The sequence below is a fragment of the Ranitomeya imitator genome, chromosome 5 (assembly GCF_032444005.1).
Source record: "Ranitomeya imitator isolate aRanImi1 chromosome 5, aRanImi1.pri, whole genome shotgun sequence".
Classification (NCBI taxonomy): Eukaryota; Metazoa; Chordata; class Amphibia; order Anura; family Dendrobatidae; genus Ranitomeya; species Ranitomeya imitator.
The window spans coordinates 494,554,272-494,579,718 of record NC_091286.1 but is presented as its reverse complement, the minus strand read 5'-3'; the positions used below and the strand labels follow the sequence as shown (position 1 = coordinate 494,579,718).

Sequence of the window (25,447 nt, the reverse complement as noted above, 5' to 3'; positions counted from 1 at the left end):
CCAACCCTGCCCACACCTGGCTCAGCGTGTACAATGTCTATAGTGAGCTGCTTATCACAGGACAGTGTGGTCTTACATACTGCTATAGTCTCAGCAGTGATAAAGGTCCTTGTGATAAAACCTTCATTGTAGGTAAACAACGGCACCCAGCTTGGTAAGTGACAGATTGTTGAATGTGTTTTAACTCCTACCTTAAGCGGTCTATAAATTACATATCAAAAACCTGCTGACAGATCCCATCTAAGCTTTATAATACTTGTATGCATTTGTTACTTACAATTTTATCCCCTTCATGACATTTGACGCAAGTTTATGTCATGGTTGGGAAGGGGTTCTCGCAAAATGACAAGCGTATGTCATGGCAATCATGAGGGCACAGAATCTGTGCACACACAATAGCTGCTGGGAGCTCAGCGTCATTTATAGCAGACATCAGTCTGCCACTGCCAGGAGTGGGCTCCCTCTCCCTTCAGATTGGTGCCCCGCAACATCATGGTGAGGGCCTGATCAGAGCCATGTCAAATCAAGGTAGTCATGATGGCCTACGGGTCACCCAGTTACAGCAAGCCTGTTAGACCATGCTGAGAGCATGGTCTAAGAGGCTTTTAAACAGTACAGCACTGACCGGTATAATGCATTGCAGTGCATTATACCAGCAATCAGACTAATAAAAGCTAAAGTCCCATATAAGGACCAAGTGAAAAAATATAAAAACACAACAAAAATAAAAAAAAATTATTAAACCAATACATGGATATATTTATGGAACCCCTTTCCCAAAAAAACATTTGGTATCACCGTGTGCAGAACGAACCGAACTATAAAAAACTATTAAGACTATTTAACCCCTTTCGTGAAAACGCTATAAAAAAATTAAAAAAAAAGTTGCAAAAAACGCTTTTTCATCATATTGCCCCCCAAAAAAGTTGAAACGTGATCAAAAAGTCAAATGTAAATAAAAATAACATTGCTGAAAATGGCATCCTGTCCCGCAAAAACCAAGCCACCATACATCTCCGTCAGCGGAGAAATAAAGTTATAGCCATCTGAACACAGCAATGAAGTTTTTTTTGTCTATAAAATGGTTTTTATAATGTAAAAGCGCTAAAACATTAAAAAATAAAAAATGATATAAATGTGGCATTACTATACTTGTACAAACCTGAAGAATAAAGTTGCCTCATTACTTTTACCATATGGTGAATGGCATAAAAAATTATAACCTTGAAAACTGCTACATTTTCATTAAAATTCTGATAACAGCACAAATAAAGAATAGCCTAAAATTTACCATTAATGTGAAGTACAATGTTTTGGGGGGAAAAAACAGACTCCCGAAACACTGGGATATGATGAAGCGTTCTAAAGTCATTACCACAAAAAAGTGACACTGGTCAGAATTGTAAAGTTTAGCCTGGTCAGGGAGGTGAATGGGTTAAAAAAAAAAAAAAAAAAACCAGTTCACAACTTAAAATGTTCTGGATGCATCTTATGAGGATTGACTTCTCTTCTGGGCCTACCTGTACTTTTACTTCTGGATTGCATAGGAGAGGGACCAGGTTTGTCACAATCCCGGAGTCTATTACCATCTGGATCTGCTCATTCCCAGCATCTGTTAAGTAGGAGAGAGCCCACACTGTGTCCACCAAAATCTGGGGAGAACAGCCAACCATGAGAAGTGCTGTGCATACGAGACCATGACACAACTGGCAGGAATGGAACAGACACTTACATTTACATCTGTGTGGTGAATGAGGACGCAGAGTGCCGGCAGAATCTGGAAAGCAAAAGCACCAGCTAAATGCATGTGCCACATCAAAGGAAACAAGTCCGACATCACCAAAGCTAGTATAAACGCTGCCTGGATCAGACCACAGGGCTGCCTGCTGCAGACCTGGCAGAGAAGGGTACGCAGGTTATCCAGGAGACCTGCCATGGGGCTCTAATCACTGGAATGGTTGGAATAAAGCCCCCTCTTTTCACAACAGTCCTCAGATGCACTCCGAAATCAGCAATACTCAGTAATTTCAGAGTCCCCTTTAAATAACCACACACAATTACAGAAATAAATCTATAGAACAGCTATATAAACACATTCTCGCCAATACCCCGATTCTCCATTTCATCACATCCACCAACAGCAGTCAATACATTAGCTGTTACTTTGCTAGTGAATTTACCTCCTGAATGGTCTCCATGGGTGGCGGGGGGTCTTTATGTCGACATAAGTTTACCATTACCCAAGTGACGTTTCTCAAAAACGTGATGGGAATGGAAGGGTTAATGAACGACAGCAGAGGCTTCACCACACCAAGGCTGATGACATAATCCCTGCATTGTGGGCCATCACCTGATGAGAAATCAAAGTTTTATTCAGCAAAGCCAGTTTCTGAAGAATACATGCAATTTCTGATGCAGCGTGGAGAAGAGGTGGAGGGAAAAATACTAAATCTGGGTTTGCGTCATATTGGCCCCTATGTACAGTACAGACCAAAAGTTTGGACACACCTCTTTAAAGATTTTTCTGTATTTTCATGACTAAGAAAATTGTAAATTCACACTGAAGCCATCAAAACTAAGAATTAACACATGTGGAATGATATACTTAACAAAAAAGTGTGAAACAACTGAAATTGTGTCATATTCTAGGTTCTTCAAAGTAGCCACCTTTTGCTTTGATGACTGCTTTGCACACTCTTGGCATTCTCTTGATGAGCTTCAAGAGGTAGTCACCAGAAATGGTCTTCCAATAATCTTGAAGGAGTTCCCAGAGATGCTTAGCACTTGTTGGCCCTTTTGTCTTCATTCTGCGGTCCAGCTCACCCCAAACCATCTTGATTGGGTTCAGGTCTGGTGACTGTGGAGGCCAGGTCATCTAGCATAGCACCCCATCACGCTCCTTCTAGGTCAAATATCCCTTACACAGCCTGGAGGTAAGTTTGGGGTCATTGTCCTGTTGAAAAATAAATGATGGTCCAACTAATCGCAAACTGGATGGAATAGCATGCTGCTGCAAGATGCTGTGGTATCCATGCTGGTTCAGTATGCGTCAATTTTGAATAAATCCCCAACAGTGTCACCAGCAAAGCACCCCCACACCATCACACCTCCTCCATGCTTCATGGTGGGAATCGGGCATGTAGAGTCCATCCGTTCACCTTTTCTGCGTCGCACAAAGACACGGTGGTTGGAACCAAAGATCTCAAATTTGGACTCATGAGACCAAAGCACAGATTTCCACTGGTCTAATGTCCATTCCTTGTGTTCTTTAGCCCAAACCAGTCTCTTCTGCTTGTTGCCTGCCCTTAGCAGTGGTTTCCTAGCAGCTATTTTACCATGAAGGCCTGCAGCACAAAGTCTCCTCTTAACAGTTGTTGAAGAGATGTGTCTGCTGCTAGAACTCTGTGTGGCATTGACCTGGTCTCTAATCTGAGCTGCTGTTAACCTGCGATTTCTGAGGCTGGTGACTCGGATAAACTTATCATCAGAAGCAGAGGTGACTCAGTCTTCCTTTCCTGGGGCGGTCTTCATGTGAGCAAGATTCTTTGTAGCGCTTGATGGTTTTTGTCATTTCACTTGGGGACACTTTCAAAGTTTTCCCAATTTTTCAGACTGACTGACCTTCAGTTCTTAAAGTAATGATAGCCAATCGTTTTTCTTTACGTTGCTGCTTTTTTCTTGCCATAACACAAATTCTAACAGTCTATTCAGTAGGACTATCAGCTGTGTATCCACCAGACTTCTGCACAACACAGCTGATGGTCCCAACCCCATTTATAAGGCAAGAAATCCCACTTATTAAACCTGACAGCGCACACCTGTGAAGTGAAAACCATTCCCAGTGACTACCTCTTTAAGCTCATCAAGAGAATGCCAAGAGTGTGCAAAGCACTCAAAGCAAAAGATGGCTACTTTGAAGAATCTAGAATATAAGACATATTTTCAGTTCTTTCACACTTTTTTGTTAAGTATATACCGTATATACTCGAGTATAAGCTGAGATTTTCAGCCCAAATTTTTTGCCTGAAAGTGCCCCTCTCGGCTTATACTCGAGTCACGGTGGGTGGCAGGGTCGGTGGGTGAGGGGGAGAGAGCGCTGAGGCATACTCACCTAGTCACGGCGCTCCTGACGTTCCCCCTGCCCGTCCCACGGTCTCCGGGTGCTTCACCTCTTCCCCTCTTCAGCGGTCACGTGGGACCGCTCATTAAACTCATGAATATGGACTCCACTCCCATAGGGGTGGAGCCACATATTCATTCCTCTGAGCGGTGCCAGTGACCGCTGACAGGAAGAGCTGCGGCACCCGGGGACAGTGTGACAGGCAGGGGCAGCGTCAGGAGCGCCGGGACTAGGCGAGTATTCTATTCACCTGTCCCCGTTCCAGCCGCCGCTCCATCTTCCCGGCGTCTCTGCGCTCTGACTGTTCAGGTCAGAGGGCGCGATGACGCGTATAGTGTGCGCAGCGCCCTCTGCCTGATCAGTCAGTGCAGAGAGACGCCGGGACAAGACGCCGGAACGAGACGCCGGGAGCTGAAATCAAGAGAAGTGAGTATGGCCTTTTTTTTATTATTATTATTATTGCAGCAGCAATGGCACAGATTTATATGGAGCATCTATGGGGCAAAAATGAACGGTGCAGGGCACAATATGGCACAGCTATGGGGCAATAATGAACGGTATGGTGCATCTATTTTTATTTTTCAAATTCACCGGTAGCTGCTGCATTTTCCACCCTAGGCTTATACTCGAGTCAATAAGTTTTCCCAGTTTTTTGTGGCAAAATTAGGGGGGTCGGCTTATACTCGGGTCGGCTTATACTCGAGTATATACGGTAATTCATAGTTTTGATTCCTTCAGTTTGAATGTAAAATTTTCATAGTCATGAAAATACAGAAAAATCTTTAAATGAGAATGTGTCCAAACTTTTGGTCTGTACTGTACATGGCATGTACTGTTACACGACAGCGCTCTTCACTTTTCAGATCGCTACTGACAAACACAGACTTCAATGTTGCATCTGCCATATGTACGTGAAGTTGGAGCCAAAAGTCCATGTTATGCACAGTGAGGCTTCAGACTTCCATTTTTTATCTTCTAGGTATGAAGATGGTAAGTGTGCTCAGTTTCAACATCTGTGATTTTCTCATGGCGAAAATACACTAACCCGCAAAAACTTTTTCTACCATTACAATGTTAAAAATGGACAGAACAAGAATCGCACGCTGCCCCATGATTTTCACACACCCGTAGACTAAATTTATGACTCAGATCAACAACTGACAAGACTCCACCATTTTTTGTGGACACATGAACATGAGAGAGCAGTCAGAGACTGACACACTAGAGCCATGCATAAGAGGATCGTTACTAGGTCCCCCCACTACGCAGTATGTGTGAGCACACTACAGACATTGAGGCAGACCCCAATGGTGACATGAGCCAATGCAAGTGACTAGATTGTGTGCACAGTGCCGACAACATGCCGGTGTCACACAAACACATTACAAAGTGGCTTTTGCTGGAAAGAACACTTACCAATTATGTTTCCCAGTGCCCACACCGCCTGCTCACACACATTCTGATGAGGAGAATGCAACAATCTTAAGAACAGAGGAACAGCATCTATTAAAGAGGGAAAAAAAAAAAAAAAAGGTAAAGCATTATACTGACAAGATAAATTACCTATAGACGTTTACAGTATAGAATAGCACTGTTAGTAGTTTAGTATCAGATTCTTATGAAGAACAACCAATGAAGTTTATGTTGGCGATGCCGTCAACTTATGTGCGCTGACCAGGATGAAACATTATTCGTTCTGTCAAAACAATGTAACCCCTGCCTACATCAGAAATTAAAGGGTTTTTCCATGCACCGAGCGGATCCGCCAGAGAGCTGGTATAAAAGTGTAATGAAAAATTAAACTTTTGCATAAACACAATTCTGCACTGAAATGGAAAGCTTTTACTACCCTGCAGGCTTGGTATTAGGGTAAGTTCACACAGGGCGTTTTTTAGGCAAATTTTCAGCTGCTTTTTACAATACCAGCAAAGCCTATGAGATTTCAGAAATCTCATGCACACACATTGGTTTTTTGTGTGATCAGTATTTTGCGAGATCAGTATTTTGCGAATTGCTGCATTTTTCGGACATTGAGCATGTCCCCACTTTCAGCATTTTTGCTGCGTTTTTTCAACCATTGACTTGAATGGGTGTTGAAAAAAAAACGCAGCAAAAACGCAGGTATTTGCTGCGTTTTTGCTGCTGAAAATTCAAGGACATTAGCATGGACAAAGAAAAAAAAAAACGCACCAAAACCTGTTTTTTTTTTAAGCACCTTCTTTCCTGCCAAGATGATCAGGTTTTGCTGCAGAAAAAAAAATGCAGCAAAAAAGCCCTGGGTGAACTTACCCTAACAGTTTATGCGGTAAAGCCCACATATTGTGCACCAAAAAGCGAGGCCCTGTTAGCTCGATAACCGGCTCTTAAGGCTATGTGCACACGTTCAGGATTTTTAGCGGTTTAGCTTTTTGCGGCAGTTTTCCGCCGGAAAAACACACTAAAACGCTTACATAAGCATCCCATCATTTTTAGTGCATTCTGCATTTTTTGTGCACATATTGCGTTTTTCCCCCACGGTGGAATCGCATTCCGGAAAAAAAACGCAGCATGTTCATTCTTTGTGCAGTGGGGATTCCGTACATATAGGAATGCATTGATCTGCTTACTTTCCGCATGTGGCTATGCCCACCATGCGGGAAGTAAGCAGATCATGTGCAGTGGTACCCAGGGTGGAGGAGAGGAGACTCTCCTCCATGCCCTGGGAACCAATTGTTAAAAAAAAAAAAAAAAAAAATTAAAAAAATCGTGATTTTCTCACCTTCCGGCATCACCCGCAGCGTTCCCGCTCCTCGTGATGCTCCCGTTCCCAGTAATGCCTTGTGAAAATGACCTGTGATGTCGTAACGGTCAAGCGAGACCGCTACGTCACCTGGGGTCATTGCCGCATAGGCAGCATCAATAGTAAAAAGTTGGTCACACTTGTCAAGCACTATGTTTGACAAGTGTGACCAACCTGTCAATCAGTTTTCCAAGCGATGCTACAGATCACATGTAAAACGCTAGGATTCTGCAAGCTAATTACGCTTGTAAAATGCTAGTGTTTAGCGGGAATACGCATACCAATTCTGCATGCGATATACCTGCGGCAGGGATGCAGAATTGCCACGGAAATTTCCACGGCAATTCTGCAACGCGTGCACTTAGCCTAAAGGTTAAACTGCCTCTAATACTTGCAACATACTGATGGGTATACATTACTACAAAGAATAATAATCAGCCCATAAACTATATCACTTGTATATACTGACGTGATTGGACTACAGCTTGTGTTTGCTCCGATGTTCCTGAAGCAATGTTGGTGAGAGCCCATGCAGCTTCAAACTGGAGGGAAGGACTAATGGAAAAAAAAAACAACAAAAAAAAGTCAAGTACAAAGTAATTGGCTTTTAACATCATAAGCAAAAATAAGTGAACACTTACTTGTCATCTCTTTCCAAACAGTGGACCAAGATTGGCAAAATGCCTGATTTAATGAGGTCATCAATCGGTGGATTACGATCACTGGACAAAAGTTTCCTGAAAACAAAAAGACCAAGTCAGCGACAGCCAATGCAGTCAACTAAAGAAGTCCAGCCACAAAATCTGCCATACACAGGTTGTCACCAACTACAGTTTGGATCAATTAAGATATCATCCATTGTTTCCTACGCAAAACACTAGATGAGTGTCATCACAGGAGGAACTGCCCAGACATCTGCTCAATACTAGAGAAAATAAACTTAGGCAGTCAACTTTGCGTAATTTTATGATTTAATGTAGTCATCAAATTAAACGTTTCGGCCACAATAGACGGCCTTCTTTAGTAACAATGTGCAGGGTTAGAGATATGCGTGAATGAACGCATGTAAAAGTGTTCCACATCAGCACTGTAGCAGAGTGAATCTAGTCAGCTCTGACTAGCGGTGGATACCGCGTCTGACTGCCACGCCGGCACACCGCCCACCTGGGCTCCCATGCATTACCGGTTACCCGGTCTTTGGTCATTTCGCTTCCCTGCAGATTCACTCTGCTACAGTGCTGATGTGGGACACTTCTACATGCGTTCATTCACGCATATCTCTAACCCTGCACATTGTTACTGAAGAAGGCCGACTATTGTGGCCGAAACGTTTAATTTGATGACTACATTAAATCATAAAATTCCGCAAAGTTGACTGCCTAAGTTTATTTTCTCTTGATATATGGTGTTGGACCCTACTTGGGCACCTCTTCGGGTAGTGCATACAGTGTTGTTCCTATCTGCTCAATACTAGTGATGAGCGAGTGTACTCATTGCTCGGGTTTTCCCCAGCACGCTCGGGTGGTCTCCGAGTATTTGTAACTGCTCGGAGATTTAGTTTTCGTTGCCTCAGCTGACTGATTTACAGCTGATAGACAGCTTGAATACATGTGGGGATTCCCTAGCAACCAGGCAACCCCCACATGTACTCAGCCTGGCTAGCAGCCGTAAATCATGCAGCTGAGGTAACGAAAACTAAATCTCTGAGCAGTTACAAATACTCAGGAGACCACCTGAGTGTGCTGGGGAAAACCCGAGCAACGAGTATAATCGCTAATCATTACTCAATACCAAAACCATGAGATCTGAAATTCTGCCCCAAGCAGGCAATGATTCAAGCGGTTACCTGGGGTCACATTGGAGACTAGCGGTGTCAATGTTATGATCCCAAATACCTGCCGAGAAGAGTATACAATCATCAGGTATTGTGCACGTGTCCTATTCTTGTGAATCAGACCATTGTACGATACTTGAAGTCTGAGCATGCATCTCAGTAGGTGTGTGGGCTCAAAGTCATCGGCACTACTCGACTCCAATGCAATAGTGAGAGGTGCCCGGTAATTCTTTTAATTTTAAGTATTAAATGAACTTTCCATACATGTGTTGGATCAGAGGTGGGACACGAACTCCAAACACTGTGTCCAATTGTACATGAAATACAAGGACCATTTTCAATAAAGGAGAAAACACCACCTAAAAAAACAGTTATAAAATATTACTTTACATAGATGTGCTGTCCATGAAGCTTGGTGCTTCATAGAGGGGCCAAACGTTAGCTACTAGGGTTGAGCGAAACGGATCGTTCATTTTCAAAAGTCGCCGACTTTTGGCAAAGTCGGGTTTCATGAAACCCGACCCCTGTGTGGGGTCGGCCATGCGGTACGCGACTTTCGCGCCAAAGTCGCGTTTCGTATGACGCGCTTGGCGCCATTTTTTTCAGCCAATGAAGGGGCGTGGGCAGAGTGATGACATAGGCGTCCACGCCCCTAAGACCTATCGTCATGTTGTCGCTTGTGCGCTGTAGCGATTTGCAATGTGTAACACCAGCTGTTCGAGAGAGAGAGAGAGAGAGAGAGATCGAGAGAGAGAGAGAGATCGAGAGAGAGAGAGAGAGAGAGAGAGAGAGAGAGAGAGAGAGAGAGAGAGAGAGAGAGAGAGAGAGAGAGAGAGAGAGAGAGAGAGAGAGAGAGAGAGAGAGAGAGAGAGAGAGAACCCTATTAGCTACACCTTCCCACCTGCTTGGTTTCCACCTATCTCCACCCTTCTCTGGCCCTATAAAGCCAGAGCCGTCAAAGAGGAAAAGGTGGAGATTGTGGTAACACACAGGTGGGAAGGTGTAGCCCCATCATGATGCACTGAGCGGCAGGACTTCGTTTGAGCAATCATTCTGTGCTAACACAGTCCCTTTAAAAAGGACTGCATTTGGACTTCCTCCAGTAAAAAAAAAAAAAAAAAAAATGTCGTGTGAATAAAAAAAAAAAAAAGTAAATAAGCAGATGTCAAGCAAAATCCTAATTAAAATAGACAATTTTCCTCAGTCTCCCAACAGCATACGGTAACTTTATTTTGCTATCGACATGCCCTCATGTTCATTTGAACATAAAATGTACTTTAAGGCTATGTGCACACGTAGGGAATGGGGTGCAGAATTTTCTGCACAAAATCCGGATCTCCTGGCAGAATCCATAGCTGCGGATTTGCCTCGGTTTTTATGCAGATTTTGTGCGGATTTTCAGCATTTTTTCCCACTGCGGATTTCTATAATGGAGGGGTGCAGAAACGCTGCAGATCCACACAAAAGAAGTGACATGCACTTCGTTTAAATCCGCAGCATTTCCGTACAGATTTTTCCGCGCCATCTGCACAGCTTTTTTTTTACCCATTGATTTACATTGTACTGTAAATCACAGTGCGGCTCTGCAGCGTTTCTGCGCGGAAAAATATGCTGCGGATCTGCACTAAATCCGCATCGTGTGCACATAGCCTAAAAACGATGAGAGAAAAAACTTGATTGGTTTTTGTACAATAACTTTGCAGACCTGGTATATTAGTTCTATGACTGTTTATGGTTAAGGTGATACCAGCGCCATACTGCAAATGTCCACTTTAAATGTAAGGTAGATGTTACCATTTTGGTACAATAGCATTTGGTAGCATAATCAACAAGCATTTTACCTTGCAGCCTGGACAGCACCGAGTTGAATACCTTGGTGGTCACTGGATGCATTCTGAAAGAATACATGAATATCATTATATAGAATAACGTGTCCAGCCCAAGAAAACCCACGTGATTACATTATCTCATTACCTGCACAATTGCTTCCAAAGATGTGTTTTGCTGCAGGAAAGGAAAAGAAACAAGTTACGTCATGTATAGAAGACAAAACTGCAACAATATTCATAGGGGAAATTCATGGAGCATCCATGAAAAGCTGCATCTATGCATTTCTTCACGTTACCACAATAAAGGGGACACTGACTTCTTTAGCTTGTCTTTCAATATCTGGGAAGCTAAATATTTCAGGAGCTTCACTTGTGTCTGTTGGTGGATTTGCTCAGTAACGCCTTTTTTCTGAGAATAAGCGTGGATTCCAGCAGTGATATCACCTGACGCGCCAAAATATAAGTAATGCTGACCTATACCTTTATTACTAGGATTACCAGAACAATGTGGCTGCCATAAATGATTATATGACCATCACATGTTCCTCTCCCACCAACAAATACATTTATAATGAGCCCCATGACAAGGATCAACCACCTACGCACCAGTACAGTATATAGCCATTGTACTCACCACTTTGAAGTCTGCATCTGCATCAGAGTCCTCACAGGCATCATCGTGGGGAACGTTTCTCCTTTTTAACAGATGCTCATCTCTCTTATTCTATAATCAGAATGTGAGATATTGCATGATGTCTCTATGAAGCATGCGAGCACGGTTACACAGTTTGGTACAGGTAAGTAGACTTCTACATAAGATGTCAGTATCTTGATGTCCGCTAAGTAAAATGAAGCGGAGTTATGCAGTCTTACAGCACAGCTCGGCCCCGAGCCTGGGATTATGTACATAACACTGACGTAGGAGTTACAGAAATAGAGGGACGCTCAGCTACAGGCTGCCCCACAAAAACAAGTGAGTCAGAACCACTTCCTGGCCCTGAAACAAGAGTTTGCACTTTAGACCTCAGTCTATTGGGAGATATATATTTAATTTCACACGCACGTTTCATCTTTACATGTAGTGCAATGCGGATTAGCAGAAAATGACTCTACCTTTCTCAGCTCCACCACCACTTCATTCCTCTGTCTTCTCATGCTCTGAAAAAGGAAAGTAAATGTTTATAGCAGGAAATACACAGGCAGCTGAAATACTACGAGCCCCTGCTTCCATAACAATTCTGCAACTAACTTTTCTATGGGTCTTCCCTTTCCAGAGGACCCTGCTAACTGATTCAAGGGGTTGTCCACTACAGGACTACACTTTCTTAATGGATCCAAGCAAGTTATTTTAAATAAAAAAAAAGGCCCACAAATTATCTCCTCCCAGACCAGTCCACACTCAGCAGTGCCCCGTCGGACCCCTGGCATCAACATCCTGCAGAGGTGTAATGTGAACTTTGCACCATTCATATGAACTGGAGCGTTTCTTCCATTTGGATGATATGAGATCGAAGCAGCGCTCATGTAATGGCCCCGGTGGATGTGGTGCAGGTGACCGGAGGGGAACACTTGCCAAATATGGAGGAATAGCAACGGTTTGGGAGAAAAGTGTAGTTTTTTCTTTACCTATCGACCCATTTAAAAAAAAAAGGGGGGGGGGGGTTGCGCAACTTCAATTATTCTCTATAGGAAAAGGGAATCGGAAAACCATGTAACCAATGCAAACTGATGCCCTCAGAAAGTGAGCTGATGATTGATTCTCCTCAGATGAGGAGCGACGCATGGATAGAGCGAGTATAGGGCTTTACTCTAGATCACCCTCTACCACATATGCCCCAATAGGACAAGGAATCAGCAGCAAGTCGCTGCCTACTTCGGAGACCTGCAAGTTCACATTCACCACTTAAGTAGAAATAGGACGAACTACTTAGACATGACAGATGATGGAGGCTGCGCAGCAGACTGACTGCAGGGTGCAAATAACAGTCACCAGCCAGTGTAATAATAGCACTCCCAGAAAACAAACAAGATCTCTGCTGATTCAAGAGAGCAGACAACGGCATAAAGCAAGAAAGTCCTGCAGCTCTATTCACACAATGTGTTCCCAATGCATTTTTTTAGCTGCAATTTTCCAAAAACATAAAAATCAACACATGGATCCAAGAATGAATAAATACAAGGTAATACTGGTAATGTGGACACCAGATAAAGGCGCAGATGCCAAGAAGCTTGTGCAGTTTAACCGTTAAAGGGGGTGTCCACTACTAGAACATCCTTTTCTTCTAAAGGTTTGAGCCTGATAAAATAAAAAAAAAATAAAAAAAAGTCTATACTTACCTGCCGTGCTGTTCCAGCGGTGTGGCACTCGCGTCCCCAGGGCTCTCCTGCGGTGATGACACGTGAGCCTGGTGCCCAATCTGCAGCCTCTTAGACGGCATCCAGGGGTCTCTGATTAGCCAGCCTGGGACAACATCATCGATGCATTGTTATACACAGGTGACTGTGCCAGGCCTGACTGTCGGGTAAGTGATGCTTCTCCCGCAGCGATAGACTGGGACGTGCAAAACAATTCACACCAAGTTTACTAATAACCAGTTTTACAGTGCAGTTTTCAGCACATGAATTTATCCACAAGTACTAAGGCTACTTTCACACTTGCGTTTTTTTTTTAATCCGTCTCTCTCTCGTCCCGACATTTATTTTCCCGGAATTTGAGGATGACGCATCCATCATTACACTGGATGCGTCATACACGTTTCTCACTATTTTCTTGACGTCCGTCTATCCGTCATTTTGCTGCACTGCGATGGACAGCAAAAAACGCAAGTGTGAATGTAGCCTAAGGCCTCTTTCACGCTTCCATCTTTCAGCTTCCGTCATAATCCGTCATTTTTGAGAATGCAGGATCCTGCATTTTCCCATAGACTTGTATTAGCGACGGATTGTGACGGATGGCCATCCATTTAATCCGTCGTGCACTGGTTCAGTCGGAAAATAGCGGTTCAGAGGAACGTTTTTTTCTGCACGTCGGAAAATCAGTCAGCGACGGGTCCTGCGCTGCCCGTCGTCTGCTATAATGGAAGCCTGTGGGCGCAGGATCCGTCGCTGACCATCACATACAGGAGTCCAGCGATGTATCACGTTTTTCCCCTCTGAGCATGCCTGGAAGGATTGTGGCAACAACACAAACGACGCATCCGTCATTACACTGGATGCGTCACACACGTTTTTCACTATTTTCGTGACTTCCGTCGATCCGTCATTTTACTGCACAACGACGCACAGCAGAAGATGGAAGTGTGAAAGAAGCCCATAGGGGAATTTACCAAAGCTCTATACCAGTCTTCAGACATCAAAAGGTTTGAAAATGTTACTGCATGCTTTTGTACAAAAAAAAAAAAAAAAAAAAAAAAAATCAACTTTTTTTTTTCTAAATGGCAAAAGAGGACAGCTACTTTTCAATGGATTAAAGCTAGATTTATGAAGTGTCAAATAGGGGTGGTGGCAAAAAAGTGGTGAAATGCTGTAGTCAGAATGTGCCAACTAAAGATGCAACAATGTGATAAACGGCAATGCAGCCCCCAGCAATCTGGATTTCAAAGATTTCCTCTGGAAACCCCACCCTCCGAGCACACACGCATTTACACTGCAGCTACAAATTGAAATCCATCTTTAATTCGGCGTCACTGGATTGGAGCCACGGTCCCAAGTACACAGTGTCCTACAACAGAAGCCAGGCACAGGAGGCATGAGTGCGCAGTACAAATTTAGACAGACGATGAAATCTGAGGCATGAGGTTTAAAATAGACAATTGTATTAAAATTACATCAGATACATTTCCTCACCACATCAGGGGTAAAGCATGACATCTCACATACAATTCTTCACACAGCACATCAACCTGCAGCAAAGGGGGCGAGATCTATCAAAGTGGCACGGGGCAATTTACAGCAGCCCAAACTGGCGCTAAGACAAAGTCGCCTCACTTCCTTGTGACTTGGGGGGCGGCACTCCACCCAGTGGGACAGTTCTGGTTCAGTAGCTACAAACTACTACCAAGCTTCATTTCCTCCTGCTACTGTGCATTAAAGGGAATCTGTCACCATATTTGATTTCACTATTACTACAAGCATACAGGTTATTGAAGGCTGTAAAAAGCCCTCCCTGTATGCCTCATATCAGATGCCTTGTTATTGATAATTCATCTTTAAACACTATATAAGTTACCTCTTCCAGGCTACGGGATGCTGGAACCCCCCCCCCCCCCACCCCCCCCCCCCCCCCCCCCCCTTATATTTAAAATAAGCTCTGGGGGCAGAGTTATGTGACATGGTTACCACTGTTACCAGTGTGATGTGCAATGGCCACACTCCTGGTAACGGACATCTGCAGGTGCCCCTCCGCTTCAGCTTACATCTCACAGGCAGACGGGCTGCAATATTGGCTGGGTTCACATTGCGCTATGGCAGTCCGTTAGATGGACTACGTTACACCGCGGTGTAACGTAGTCCGCTAGCGCCGCCATTGACTCCAATGTCGGACGCATCGCTAGCGCACGCCCACAATGGGCGTGTGCTAGGGATGTGCCGTCATTGAGTGACGGACCCCGAGACGCGGGCTGCAGCATTTCCGGGTCCGTCACTGCTAGCGCAGATCGAGCTAGCAGATGCTCTATCTGCGCTAGCGATGTGCCAAAGTCGGCACTAGCGTTCCAGCAGCCCGTTTAACGTATGTGTTGAACGGGCTGCTGTAACGCAGTGTGAAGCCGGCCTTATAGTACAGAAGAGCTGAGAGAGAAAAGCAAAAAAATGTGTTTCCAAGAAGACAAATTTCATTTCTCCTGTTCTATGTTAGTTATGTGCCTCACCCTAGGAATGCCTCCTTCATGTAAAATAAGCTCTGGGGGCAGAGTTCTCTTCTAGGCACCATCCGCCCCGAAGCCTGGAAGCGGTCACTTATGTCAAGTAGTAAAAGAGGATTTCTCAGCAACAATACATCTGACATGAGGCAAACAGGGAGGACTGGTTTCAGAATTCTATAACCTGTATGCCCATATTAATTAGTTCAAATGTAGTCACAGATTCCCTTTAGCAGGATGCCAGTGCTAGTTTTTGAAGTTTACACTATTAACATAATATTTGCATATATGGATAACCGTGCCTTCCAACAAGAGCTGGGCTCAAGTGAGTAATGAATATGAGAGCTGCTCCGGAAAATGCCTATGCGGGGTTGGGTGGTGATTTTGTAGGACCGATAACAGAAGCTTTATTGGGAGACAAGAGGGGCGAGTAGCTTACAGATGTAAAAAAATAAATGGGCTGAGAGGTGGCTGGTATCTCATGAGTTAACACCTCAACGGTCTGTGCAAATGTTGCATTTTTGTCACATTTCTTCTCCAAAAATCTGAAGAATTTCCTGATGCCTGCAAAGTGAGTGAGAATCCTGAATGCTCATGCACACTGAGTATTTTGTCCTTGAAAATTGAGCAGATTTAAATCTGCAGTATGTCAAGTCTTGACGTTTTTGCTGCAGATTTCACCCATTCTAATGAGCGGGGGAGAAAATCTGCAACAAGAATGCTTGTTAAATGCAACCAAAATGTGCAATTTTATGCTGCATTTTTTCTGCCAAGAGATGCAGAAATTTCAGCACTAAATACATAAAGTATGCACAGCCACAAACGGTACTTTAACAGTGCGTACTCTTCCAGACTCTGGTGGCCGTGCTCTTTATAATAATAACTTTATGAAAGCAGCTGGACACTACGTAAAATAAAAGCTCTTAATGCTGGAGAATGACAGCAGATAGAAAAAAAAAAAAAAAGGTCAATTCATAACATGATTATACTACTAAGAATTCTCAACGCCTGGCTGGGTGGGTGTGGGTGAGCACCACAGCAATACAAGGCATCTCTAGTACCCACACTGCCAGATCTATGACCCCTGATGAAGCATTAAACTCATTTTGGGCTGTTGGTGGGGGTGCCCATGCACTTGGTGTAATATATTGTTTGTTTATTATCTGCCCTAACAGGGGATTCTTTACTGTTAGGCTATGTGCACACTTTGCAGATTCCACTGCGGATTTTTCCGCAGCGGAATTGCAAAATCCGCAGTGAAAACCCATCGCGGTTTTTACTGCGGATTTATCGCGGTTTTTACTGCGTTTTCTTCTGCGGATTTTCAACTGCAGTTTTCTATTGGAGCAGCTGAAAATCCGCAGAAAAGAAGTGACATGCTGCGGAATGTAATCCGCAGCGTTTCCGCGCGGATTTTTCTGCAGCATGTGCACAGCGTTTTTTGTTTCCCATAGGTTTACAGTGAAATGTAAACTCATGGGAAACTGCTGCGGATCCGCAGCGGTCAAATCCGCTGCGGATCCGCAGCAAAATCCGCAAAGTGTGAATATAGCCTTAGGGCAGTGAGAATCTGGAATTGCTTGCCTGAGGAGGTGGTGATGGCGAACTCAGTCGAGGGGTTCAAGAGAGGCCTGGATATCTTCCTGGAGCAGAGCAATATTGTATCATACAATTATTAGGTTCTGTAGAAGGACGTAAATCTGGGGATTTATTATGATGGAATATAGGCTGAACTGGATGGACAAATGTCTTTTTTCGGCCTTACTAAATATGTTACTATTACTATATTTGCCTTTTTCATAATGTTTCAATAGTGTTTGAACTTTTGCCTTATGTATACCTTTCTGTACATCTTGATTGCACCTATATCACGTAGCTTCCATTTTTGTACCACTATCTTCCCGTATTATTTTTTCTTATTAGGTATTACAGTACTTTTCACGTTATTTATTGAACAGGCATTTCTTAATATCCTCAGGTCAACAGTTTTTCCAGTGATGACCCACCTTACACATTGTGTTTGCCATGTTGGATTTTTATCTCCCGTACTTTTATTGTTTTTATTTTAACTATTAAAGATTTATACTATTTATATTGCACTTCTTCCTGTACAACTTTTTCCTCGGTTTTAATATCTACACTTGGCCTAAAACTGGGGGAAAGACTGCATCATGACTGTGTTGGAGATTTGGAGGTGTATTGGTCCACACCATCATGAGACTATAAAAGCAGCTTATAACACTTGTACATTATTTACAGAAGACTGAAGAGGGATTTATGTGAAGTGATAATGTACTTCACATTTTAACATCTACCAAGATCCATCAGTACCGTATATACTCGAGTATAAGCCGAGACCCCTAATTTTGCCACAAAAAAAAACTGGGAAAACTTAATGACTCGAGTATAAGCCTAGGGTGGAAAATGCAGCAGCTACTGGTAAATGTCAAAAATAAAAATAGATACCAATAAAAGTAAAATTAACTGAGACATCAGTAGGTTAAGTGTTATTGAATATCCATATTGAATCAGGAGCCCCATATAATGCTCCATTCCATTCATGATGGGCCCTATAAGATGCTCCATATTAAAATGTGCCCCATATAATGCTGCACAAATGTTAATCATGGCCCCATAAGAAGCTCCATAGAGACATTTGCCCCATATAATGCTGCACAAATGTTGATTATGGCCCCATAAAATGCTACATAAGACTATTATGTCCCATATGCTGTTGCTGCGATATAAAAAAAAAAAAAAAAATCACATACTCGCCTCTCGTCACTAGTCACCTGTCCCCTGTTCCACCGCTGGGCGCAGCTCCGTCTTCCATCCTCTGCACTGACTGTTCAGGCAGCGGGGCCGTGCACACTAATCGCGTCATCGCACCCTCTGAACCCTATGGGAGTGGAGTTGGGTCCATACTCATTACTGTAATGAGCGGTACCATGTGACCGCTCAATGCTGGAAGAAGCTGGAAGCGCCAGGAGAAACAGGGACATGCAGGGACCGCGCCAGGAGTAGGTGAGTATGATTAGACAGCTGCCGCTCCCCCTCCCCTGCCGACCCCTGGGAATGACTCAAGTATAAGCAGAGAGGGGAAATTTCAGCCTAAACAAAAAAAAAAAACGGGCTGAAATTCTCAGCTTATACTCGCGTATATACGGTAAGATCTTCCTGCCACCTTGGCATCTGCCATAGTAAAGCGTCAAAATAACACATGCAGAAGCATAAGCATACAGCCGCACGACCTGCGTACCTAATGTTAAAGATAGGTATGCAGGCCGCATGCAGAAGTAAGCGGAGCTAGCGGCGGCGGTGCGGCCGAGGCTTCACGGAGGAAATCCGCAGCTCCTCAAAACGCTAATGTGAAACCGGCCTAACAAGCCCTTTGTATAGTGAAGAGTGATTCACCATTTTAATCCGGAAAAATTGGTGCTAACTCTAAAAGGCTATCTATCGTACTGAAGTTTGGACTGTACATACCTGCATGCTTGGATGCATTCCATATTGTTTAATTTATTCCGCAAGAAGTCAGGGGTCATAGCCTGAATTTCTCGCTGTATGTTCTCTCGGAGTGCCTGTAATGTTCGTGGCTTGTTACTGTACTCCGGACTCTTCAATTGGCCCCAAAGGAAAAAGTCCGGCAATAAATTATTATCTCTTGATCGGGCCCTTTAAATTCCTGATCAACAGTGACTGTACGGACGAACTTTCTTGTCCGCACGTTGACCTGTGGAGTACGACATGCCGGCCTGTGCAACAATTTATGTGGAGATGCCACAAGTCACGGTTTCACATCTTGGAATGGTTTCCTCAGACATTACTGGACGTCCTCCATCATGCCTATGCAGTAACGTTCCTGTCCGTTCCCGCTAATTCACCAGAATATACGGGTTTCAACCTCTGAACTTCTTTAGAAACTCTTTTTGGCACTCCTTTAGGGACTCACTTTTCCAATAAGTTTTCCTGATGAAAACATGCTCCTCCAAACGGTCTGCACATTAACAACAAATGAAGAAGCTACAGATGCACTGAAAGGTGTGTAGCAAGTCTATATCGTACCGGAGACAACTGGTGAGGCGAGAAGTCAGCGAGTCCACTGGCCAAGAGAATATTTCTCGTTGCTGAGGTTCACTGCATTTCTTCCAGTAAAGATTCAATTAGAGGACGTGAGAAAACAGTTAATATCCCCTTAAAAAAAATACCTTTATTTACATATTTTTCAAAAATGCCCCATGTGATCACACAACACAGGGTTCTAACTCCACTGAGAGGTCACTGTACCTGTATAGGACCTATAGGCAGAGCGTCTCCCCATTAGCCATGCCCTGCCTAAGTCACGGAGCTTGGCACCCTGGGGTCACAATAGTTGCGCCCCCAGGCTTAACATCTGCTGTGCCTACCTATCCCTTGCCTGTCTAGTGTCATAACGTTGAGGGGGGGGGGGGGGGGGGGGTGTTCTAGATGGATAAATGTTACAATTAATTAAAAACAACCCAAATTTCAAGAGTTAATAAAACAAAGTCCTAGTACAGGCACCAAAGACCAACTCCAACAAAGACTGAATCTTTGGGAATTCCATCTATCTTCAAACAAATTTTTATAAGTAGAGGGATGGTCAGGTTAGATTGGTGAAGAGCGCTGACCCTATATCAAGCCCTTACTGTAACAAGTGGTGCCCTTGCTCCTCGACAGCTCACCCTGGTCCTCCCTAACCTATCTAGATACAGTGGAGACTCCTAGGGACACAGGCCAGGCAAACAAATTGTACAAGACACCAGTCACAACAAAGCCCATCCCGCAATAGAAAATAAGGAGTTCCTTAATGGGAAGATAGCAGAACCAAGTAACGTATTGCATTCTAAATATAGGTGTCCTAGAAATAGAATAGATCCACCTATTCGGACTCAATCAGTCCACCCTTCATAAACATAGCATTGGCAAGTGTCAAGCTTTAACTTATCTGATCACATGTCCTGTCTCCATGCGTTCCCCCTCCCACCCCCCCCACCCCCATGGTTACAACCACTAGAAACTGTCACTATATCAGTGGTCGTAACCATGGATACCTAAGGTCCTGCAATGCCTGCTCATGAGGAAAGACAGTGAATCAGAAAAAACATGCTACATTTTTAATTGGAGATATTTCCTAATACTATTATTACACCTACTATATATTGGGAGGATCTTGGAGATGGGAATACTTCTTTAATACATTAGATCAATGACCACATATACCTACTCCTAGCTTGTCTTGCTTGGTTGAGAATATGGACATGAATGGCGAGTCAGACGATACAATAGGACGCAAGTATAAGGCTGGAGTCACACTCAGCGTAAGACAATACGGTCCGTATATTACGGCCGTAATACGCTGAAAAGTCCCCAAAATAGTGGTCCGTAGCTCCTCCGTAGGCAGGGTGTGTCAGCGTATTTTGCGCATGGCATCCTCCGCATGTAATCCGTATGGCATCCGTACTGCATGTTTTTCTCGCAGGCTTGCAAAACCAACATACCGCTATAGAAGGGATCCATGTGTTAAAAAAAAAAAAAAAAACACACATACACACATGTCAGTAGACACACATGTATAGATATATTATTACTTCATACAGCGCTAGATAGCTTTAAAGCCGGTAATTCAATTACCGGCTTTTGCTATCTCCTTCCTAAACCCGACATGATATGTGACATGGTTTACATACAGTAAACCATCTCATATCACCATTTTTTTTTGCATATTCCACACTAAACTACTAATGTTAGTAGTGTGTATATGCAAAATTTGGCCGTTCTAGCTATTAAATTAAGGGGTTAAATAGCGGGAAAAAATTGGCGTGGGCTCCCGCGCAATTTTCTCCGCTAGAGTAGTAAAGCCAGTGACTGAGGGCAGATATTAATAGCCTGGAGAGGGTCCATGGTTATTGGCCCCCCTGGCTAAAAACATCTGCCCCCAGCCACCCCAGAAAAGGCACATTATTAAAAATTATTTTAATGAAATAAAAACTAAGGTTGTTGTAATAATTTATTCTTCGCTCAATCCTTCTGAAGACCCTCGCTCTGTAACAAAGTAAAAATAATAAACCAACAATATACATACCTTCCGAAGATCTGTAACGTCCCACGATGTAAATCCATCTGAAGGGGTTAAAATATTTTGCAGCCAGGAGCTCTGCTAATGCAGCGCTGCTCCTTGCTGCAAAACCCGAGAATGAAGGTCAAGTAGGTCAATAACCTATATTTACCTTGATTTGCGGTGAGGCGCCCTCTGCTGGTTGTCCTCATATGAACTCGAGCCTGGGAGCTTTCTAGGAAAGTTCCCACGCTCCAGGAACAGCCAGCAGAGGGCACCCTCACCGCAAATGAAGGTAAATATAGGTCATTGACCTACATTACCTTCATTCCCTGGGGTTTTGCAGCCAGGAGCAGCTACATTAGCAGAGCTCCTGGCTGCAAAATATTTTAACCCCTTCAGATGGATTTACATCGTGGGACGTTACAGATCTTCGGAAGGTATGTATATTGTTGGTTTATTATTTTTACTTTGTTACAGAGCGAGGGTCTTCAGAAGGATTGAGCGAAGAATAAATTACTACAACAACCTTTGTTTTTATTTCATTAAAATAATTTTTAATAATGTGTGTTTTTTTTTTTTAACCCTTTACTAGTATTGGATTAATAATGGATAGGTGTCATAATTGACGCCTCTCCATTATTAATTTGGCTTAATGTCACCTTACAATAGCAAGGTGGCATTAACCCTTCATTACCCCATATCCCACCACTACACGGGAATGGGAAGAGAGTGGCCAAGTGCCAGAATAGGCGCATCTTCCAGATGTGCCTTTTCTGGGGTCGCTGGGGGCAGGTGTTTTTAGCCGGGGGGGGGGGGGGGGGGGGGGGGGCAATAACCATGGACCTTCTCCAGGCTATTAATATCTGCCCTCAGTCGCTGGCTTTACTACTCTGGCGGAGAAAATTGCGCGGGAGCCCACACCAATTTTTTCCGCCATTTAACCCTTTAATTTAATAGCTAGAACGGCCAAATTTTGCATATACACACTACTAACATTAGTAGTGTGGAATATGCAAAAAAAATGGGATATGAGATGGTTTACTGTATGTAAACCATGTCTCATATCATGTCGGGTTTAGGAAGGAGATAGCAAAAGCCAGCAATTGAATTACCGGCTTTAAAGCTAACTAGCGCTGTATGAAGTAATAATATATATACACATATGTGTCTCTATACCTATTCTATGTGTACACATTTATTCCACCTATTCTATTGTAAGCTGTCAGTGTGATTTTACTGTACACCGCACTGAATTGCCGGCTTTTCTCTCTAACACCGCTGCGTATTTCTCGCAAGTCACACTGCTGGTCCGTGTGTAATCCGTATTTTTGGGGCTTCCATAGACTTTCATTGGCTTTTTTTTGCACAATACGGTGACAAACGCAGCATGCTGCGATTTTCTATGGCCATAGAAAGCCGTATAATACGGCAGATACGAGCAGGGGCATAGAGAATAATTGGGACGTTTGTTAGGCGAGTTTCACGGACGTATTTTACGCGCTCATACGTCCGTAAAACTCGCTAGTGTGACGCCGGCCTAAGAAGTGGCAATTCATTACCAGGAATTTTTTTTTTTACATTTCTAATGGCAAAAACTATACTGGACCGATGCCAGATAAGAAAAAAAAAAAAAAAAAAAAAAAAAAATCAGTCTAGACATGCTAGAGAATTTGGTAGAAAAATTCCATAACAAACCTTTAGTCTGTACCTGTCTGACCTGCTATAGGGTATGGAGTCTGTTTTATTTTAATTAAACATTCTATTAGACATGCATGATAAATGTCAAGAGATCACAGGGGCAGAAAAAGCTTCAGGCTTAGGCCTTATCATGGCAACTCCATATTTTAAATGATTTTTAGCTTCCATATAAAGCTTTATCGCCCTTTATTGAAAAGTTCCTAAACTTCCTATTCAGTTAGCTTTAAGACATTCACTTTTGAGAAGTGAATGGGAAAGCTTACATTAAAAAGGTGGAAACTGATATAGACAGACTACTTTTCATAGCCAGTAATTTGCCACAATTGTACTGGACGTATCCTCTGAGGTAAGAAGTACACTTCAGCCATCAGTGTACCCTATCTAGTGGCACAGCGTAGCAGAGTGTCACAACTCAAGATCTATGTAGAAAAGCCGCGGAGACACCATCACATGTTTCCTACTCCACACTGATGAGGGGCAAATACCCCTACATGCATTTGCATATTTCCCATAAGGGATGGGGGCAGTGTTCTGGATCACTGCGTTGAGAAACACGTGATGGTGTTGGATGTTTTGATCTCCCCGAGGTCATTCATCCTTCTGTTTATAGTCCTTTTACTAGGCACTGCTCCTAATAGCCAGTTTCCTACTTCACACTGATGAGGGGCAAATACCCCGAAACAGCTGTATGTGGATGGATATCATGTTTTGGCAAAGGTGGTTTTCCTTTTTGGATGCTGCCCTTCCTGTGGTTGTTCCTTCCTGGTGAAAGACCTGGCTATTTATTGCTTGCGTTGAGAAACACGTGTCTCCGCGGCTTTTCTACATGCATTTGCATATTTCCTATAAGGGATGGGGCAGTGTTCTGGATCACTGCGTTGAGAAACACATGATGGTGTCTCCGTGGTGTTGGATGTTTTGATCTTCCCGAGGTCATTCATCCTTATGTTTACAACCCAAGATCTGTCTTGATGTTGATGTATTCGCTCAAAGTAGACAAAAAAATCCAATTCTCAGAAGAAATTCCACACGGATTTTCAGCTACTGGATAAAAAGCAGAATCTCAAAGACAAACAAATTTTTGGAAAGAACGTATAACGGAAAACTGTGGGATGTTGCTTTACATTCATTGCCCTTAGAGTACGCTCAACTTATGTTCTATCTGGGTCTGACCACAGGGATTCACACATTGCCAAACCATTCATTCTTATGGGAGTACCAAAGACCAGCCGAGCACAGCGCTCAGTTATCTCCAATGGTCCCATTAAAAAAAAAATGAATGAAGTGACAGTGCGCATAATCGACCATTGCGACATTCACAGGGGGCTCTATAAAGCTCTGGATCGGTTGGGGCACCAGAGTGTCAAATCCCCAGTGACCAGGACGTTGCCACCTTTTAAGCAATAACTTCCAAGCATGAGAAGACCCCTTTAACCACTTCAGAGCATGGACATTTTCCATTTTTTCCTCCCCTTTCAAGAGACATTATCTTTTTTTTTTTTTTTCCCATCAATATAGCTGTTGTATTTTTTTTTGGACGGACGAGTTGTACTTTTAAATCATTTTAACATATAGTGTTTGTGTGATCAGTATATTGTGTTTTGCTGTGTTTTTTTTTTTTTTTTTTTTAGACATGGGGCATGTCAGTTCTTTCAGCGTTTTTTCTGTGTTTTTCACCCATTGACTTGAATGGGTGTGGAAAAAACGCTGCAAAAAATATAGTTCTTACCGATAACGGTATTTCTCTGAGCCCATGACGGCACCACGGAGAGAGGGGATCCGCCCACCAAGGACAGGAAACCTACGGATAAAAAGGCGGTACCACTCTCCTGCATCAGTTGTTTTACATAGAGAACGATGGGAGACTACTAAAACATTTGTAAATTTTAACTGTTTATTATAACGAGATACCGCGTGTTTAAAGACTATGAATAGACTATGGCACTAATTTGATGTGCACACCCATAAGTGAAGGGAGGGAATGTATGGGTGCCGTCATGGGCTCAGAGAAATACCATTATCGGTAAGAACTATATTTTTCTCTGATCGCCCATGACGGCACCACGGAGAGAATTGCATAGATAGTACATTCAGGGAGGGACCACTGCCTCCAGAACCCTTTTACCGAAAGTAAGGTCTGAAGAGGAGATTAGGTCCAATCTATCGTGCCTATAGAATGTGGATGGTGAAGACCAGGTAGCAGCTCTACATATCTGGTCTATGGAAGCTCCGGCCTTCTCCGCCCAGGA

The 25,447-nt window shown here is 43.3% G+C and overlaps 1 protein-coding gene and 1 non-coding gene across 2 annotated transcripts in view; both read right to left on the bottom strand.

Annotated features, from left to right (window-relative positions):
• KPNA4 (karyopherin subunit alpha 4) overlaps positions 1 to 25,447 on the bottom strand; it is a 49,442-nt gene that overhangs the window by 12,720 nt on the left and 11,275 nt on the right. Inside the window, exons 2-11 of the mRNA XM_069727411.1 lie at positions 11,676 to 11,720; positions 11,197 to 11,286; positions 10,708 to 10,737; positions 10,575 to 10,627; positions 7,541 to 7,636; positions 7,369 to 7,454; positions 5,537 to 5,623; positions 2,181 to 2,350; positions 1,733 to 1,777; positions 1,521 to 1,652 (exon numbers count right to left, since the gene is read on the bottom strand). Coding sequence (XP_069583512.1) covers positions 1,521 to 1,652; positions 1,733 to 1,777; positions 2,181 to 2,350; positions 5,537 to 5,623; positions 7,369 to 7,454; positions 7,541 to 7,636; positions 10,575 to 10,627; positions 10,708 to 10,737; positions 11,197 to 11,286; positions 11,676 to 11,720 — 834 coding nt within the window. The remainder of the gene's footprint in view (positions 1 to 1,520; positions 1,653 to 1,732; positions 1,778 to 2,180; positions 2,351 to 5,536; positions 5,624 to 7,368; positions 7,455 to 7,540; positions 7,637 to 10,574; positions 10,628 to 10,707; positions 10,738 to 11,196; positions 11,287 to 11,675; positions 11,721 to 25,447) is intronic.
• Positions 1,862 to 2,134, bottom strand: LOC138639863 (small Cajal body-specific RNA 7). Its single transcript, XR_011313391.1, has one exon. It is a non-coding gene; the product is annotated as a small Cajal body-specific RNA 7 (non-coding RNA).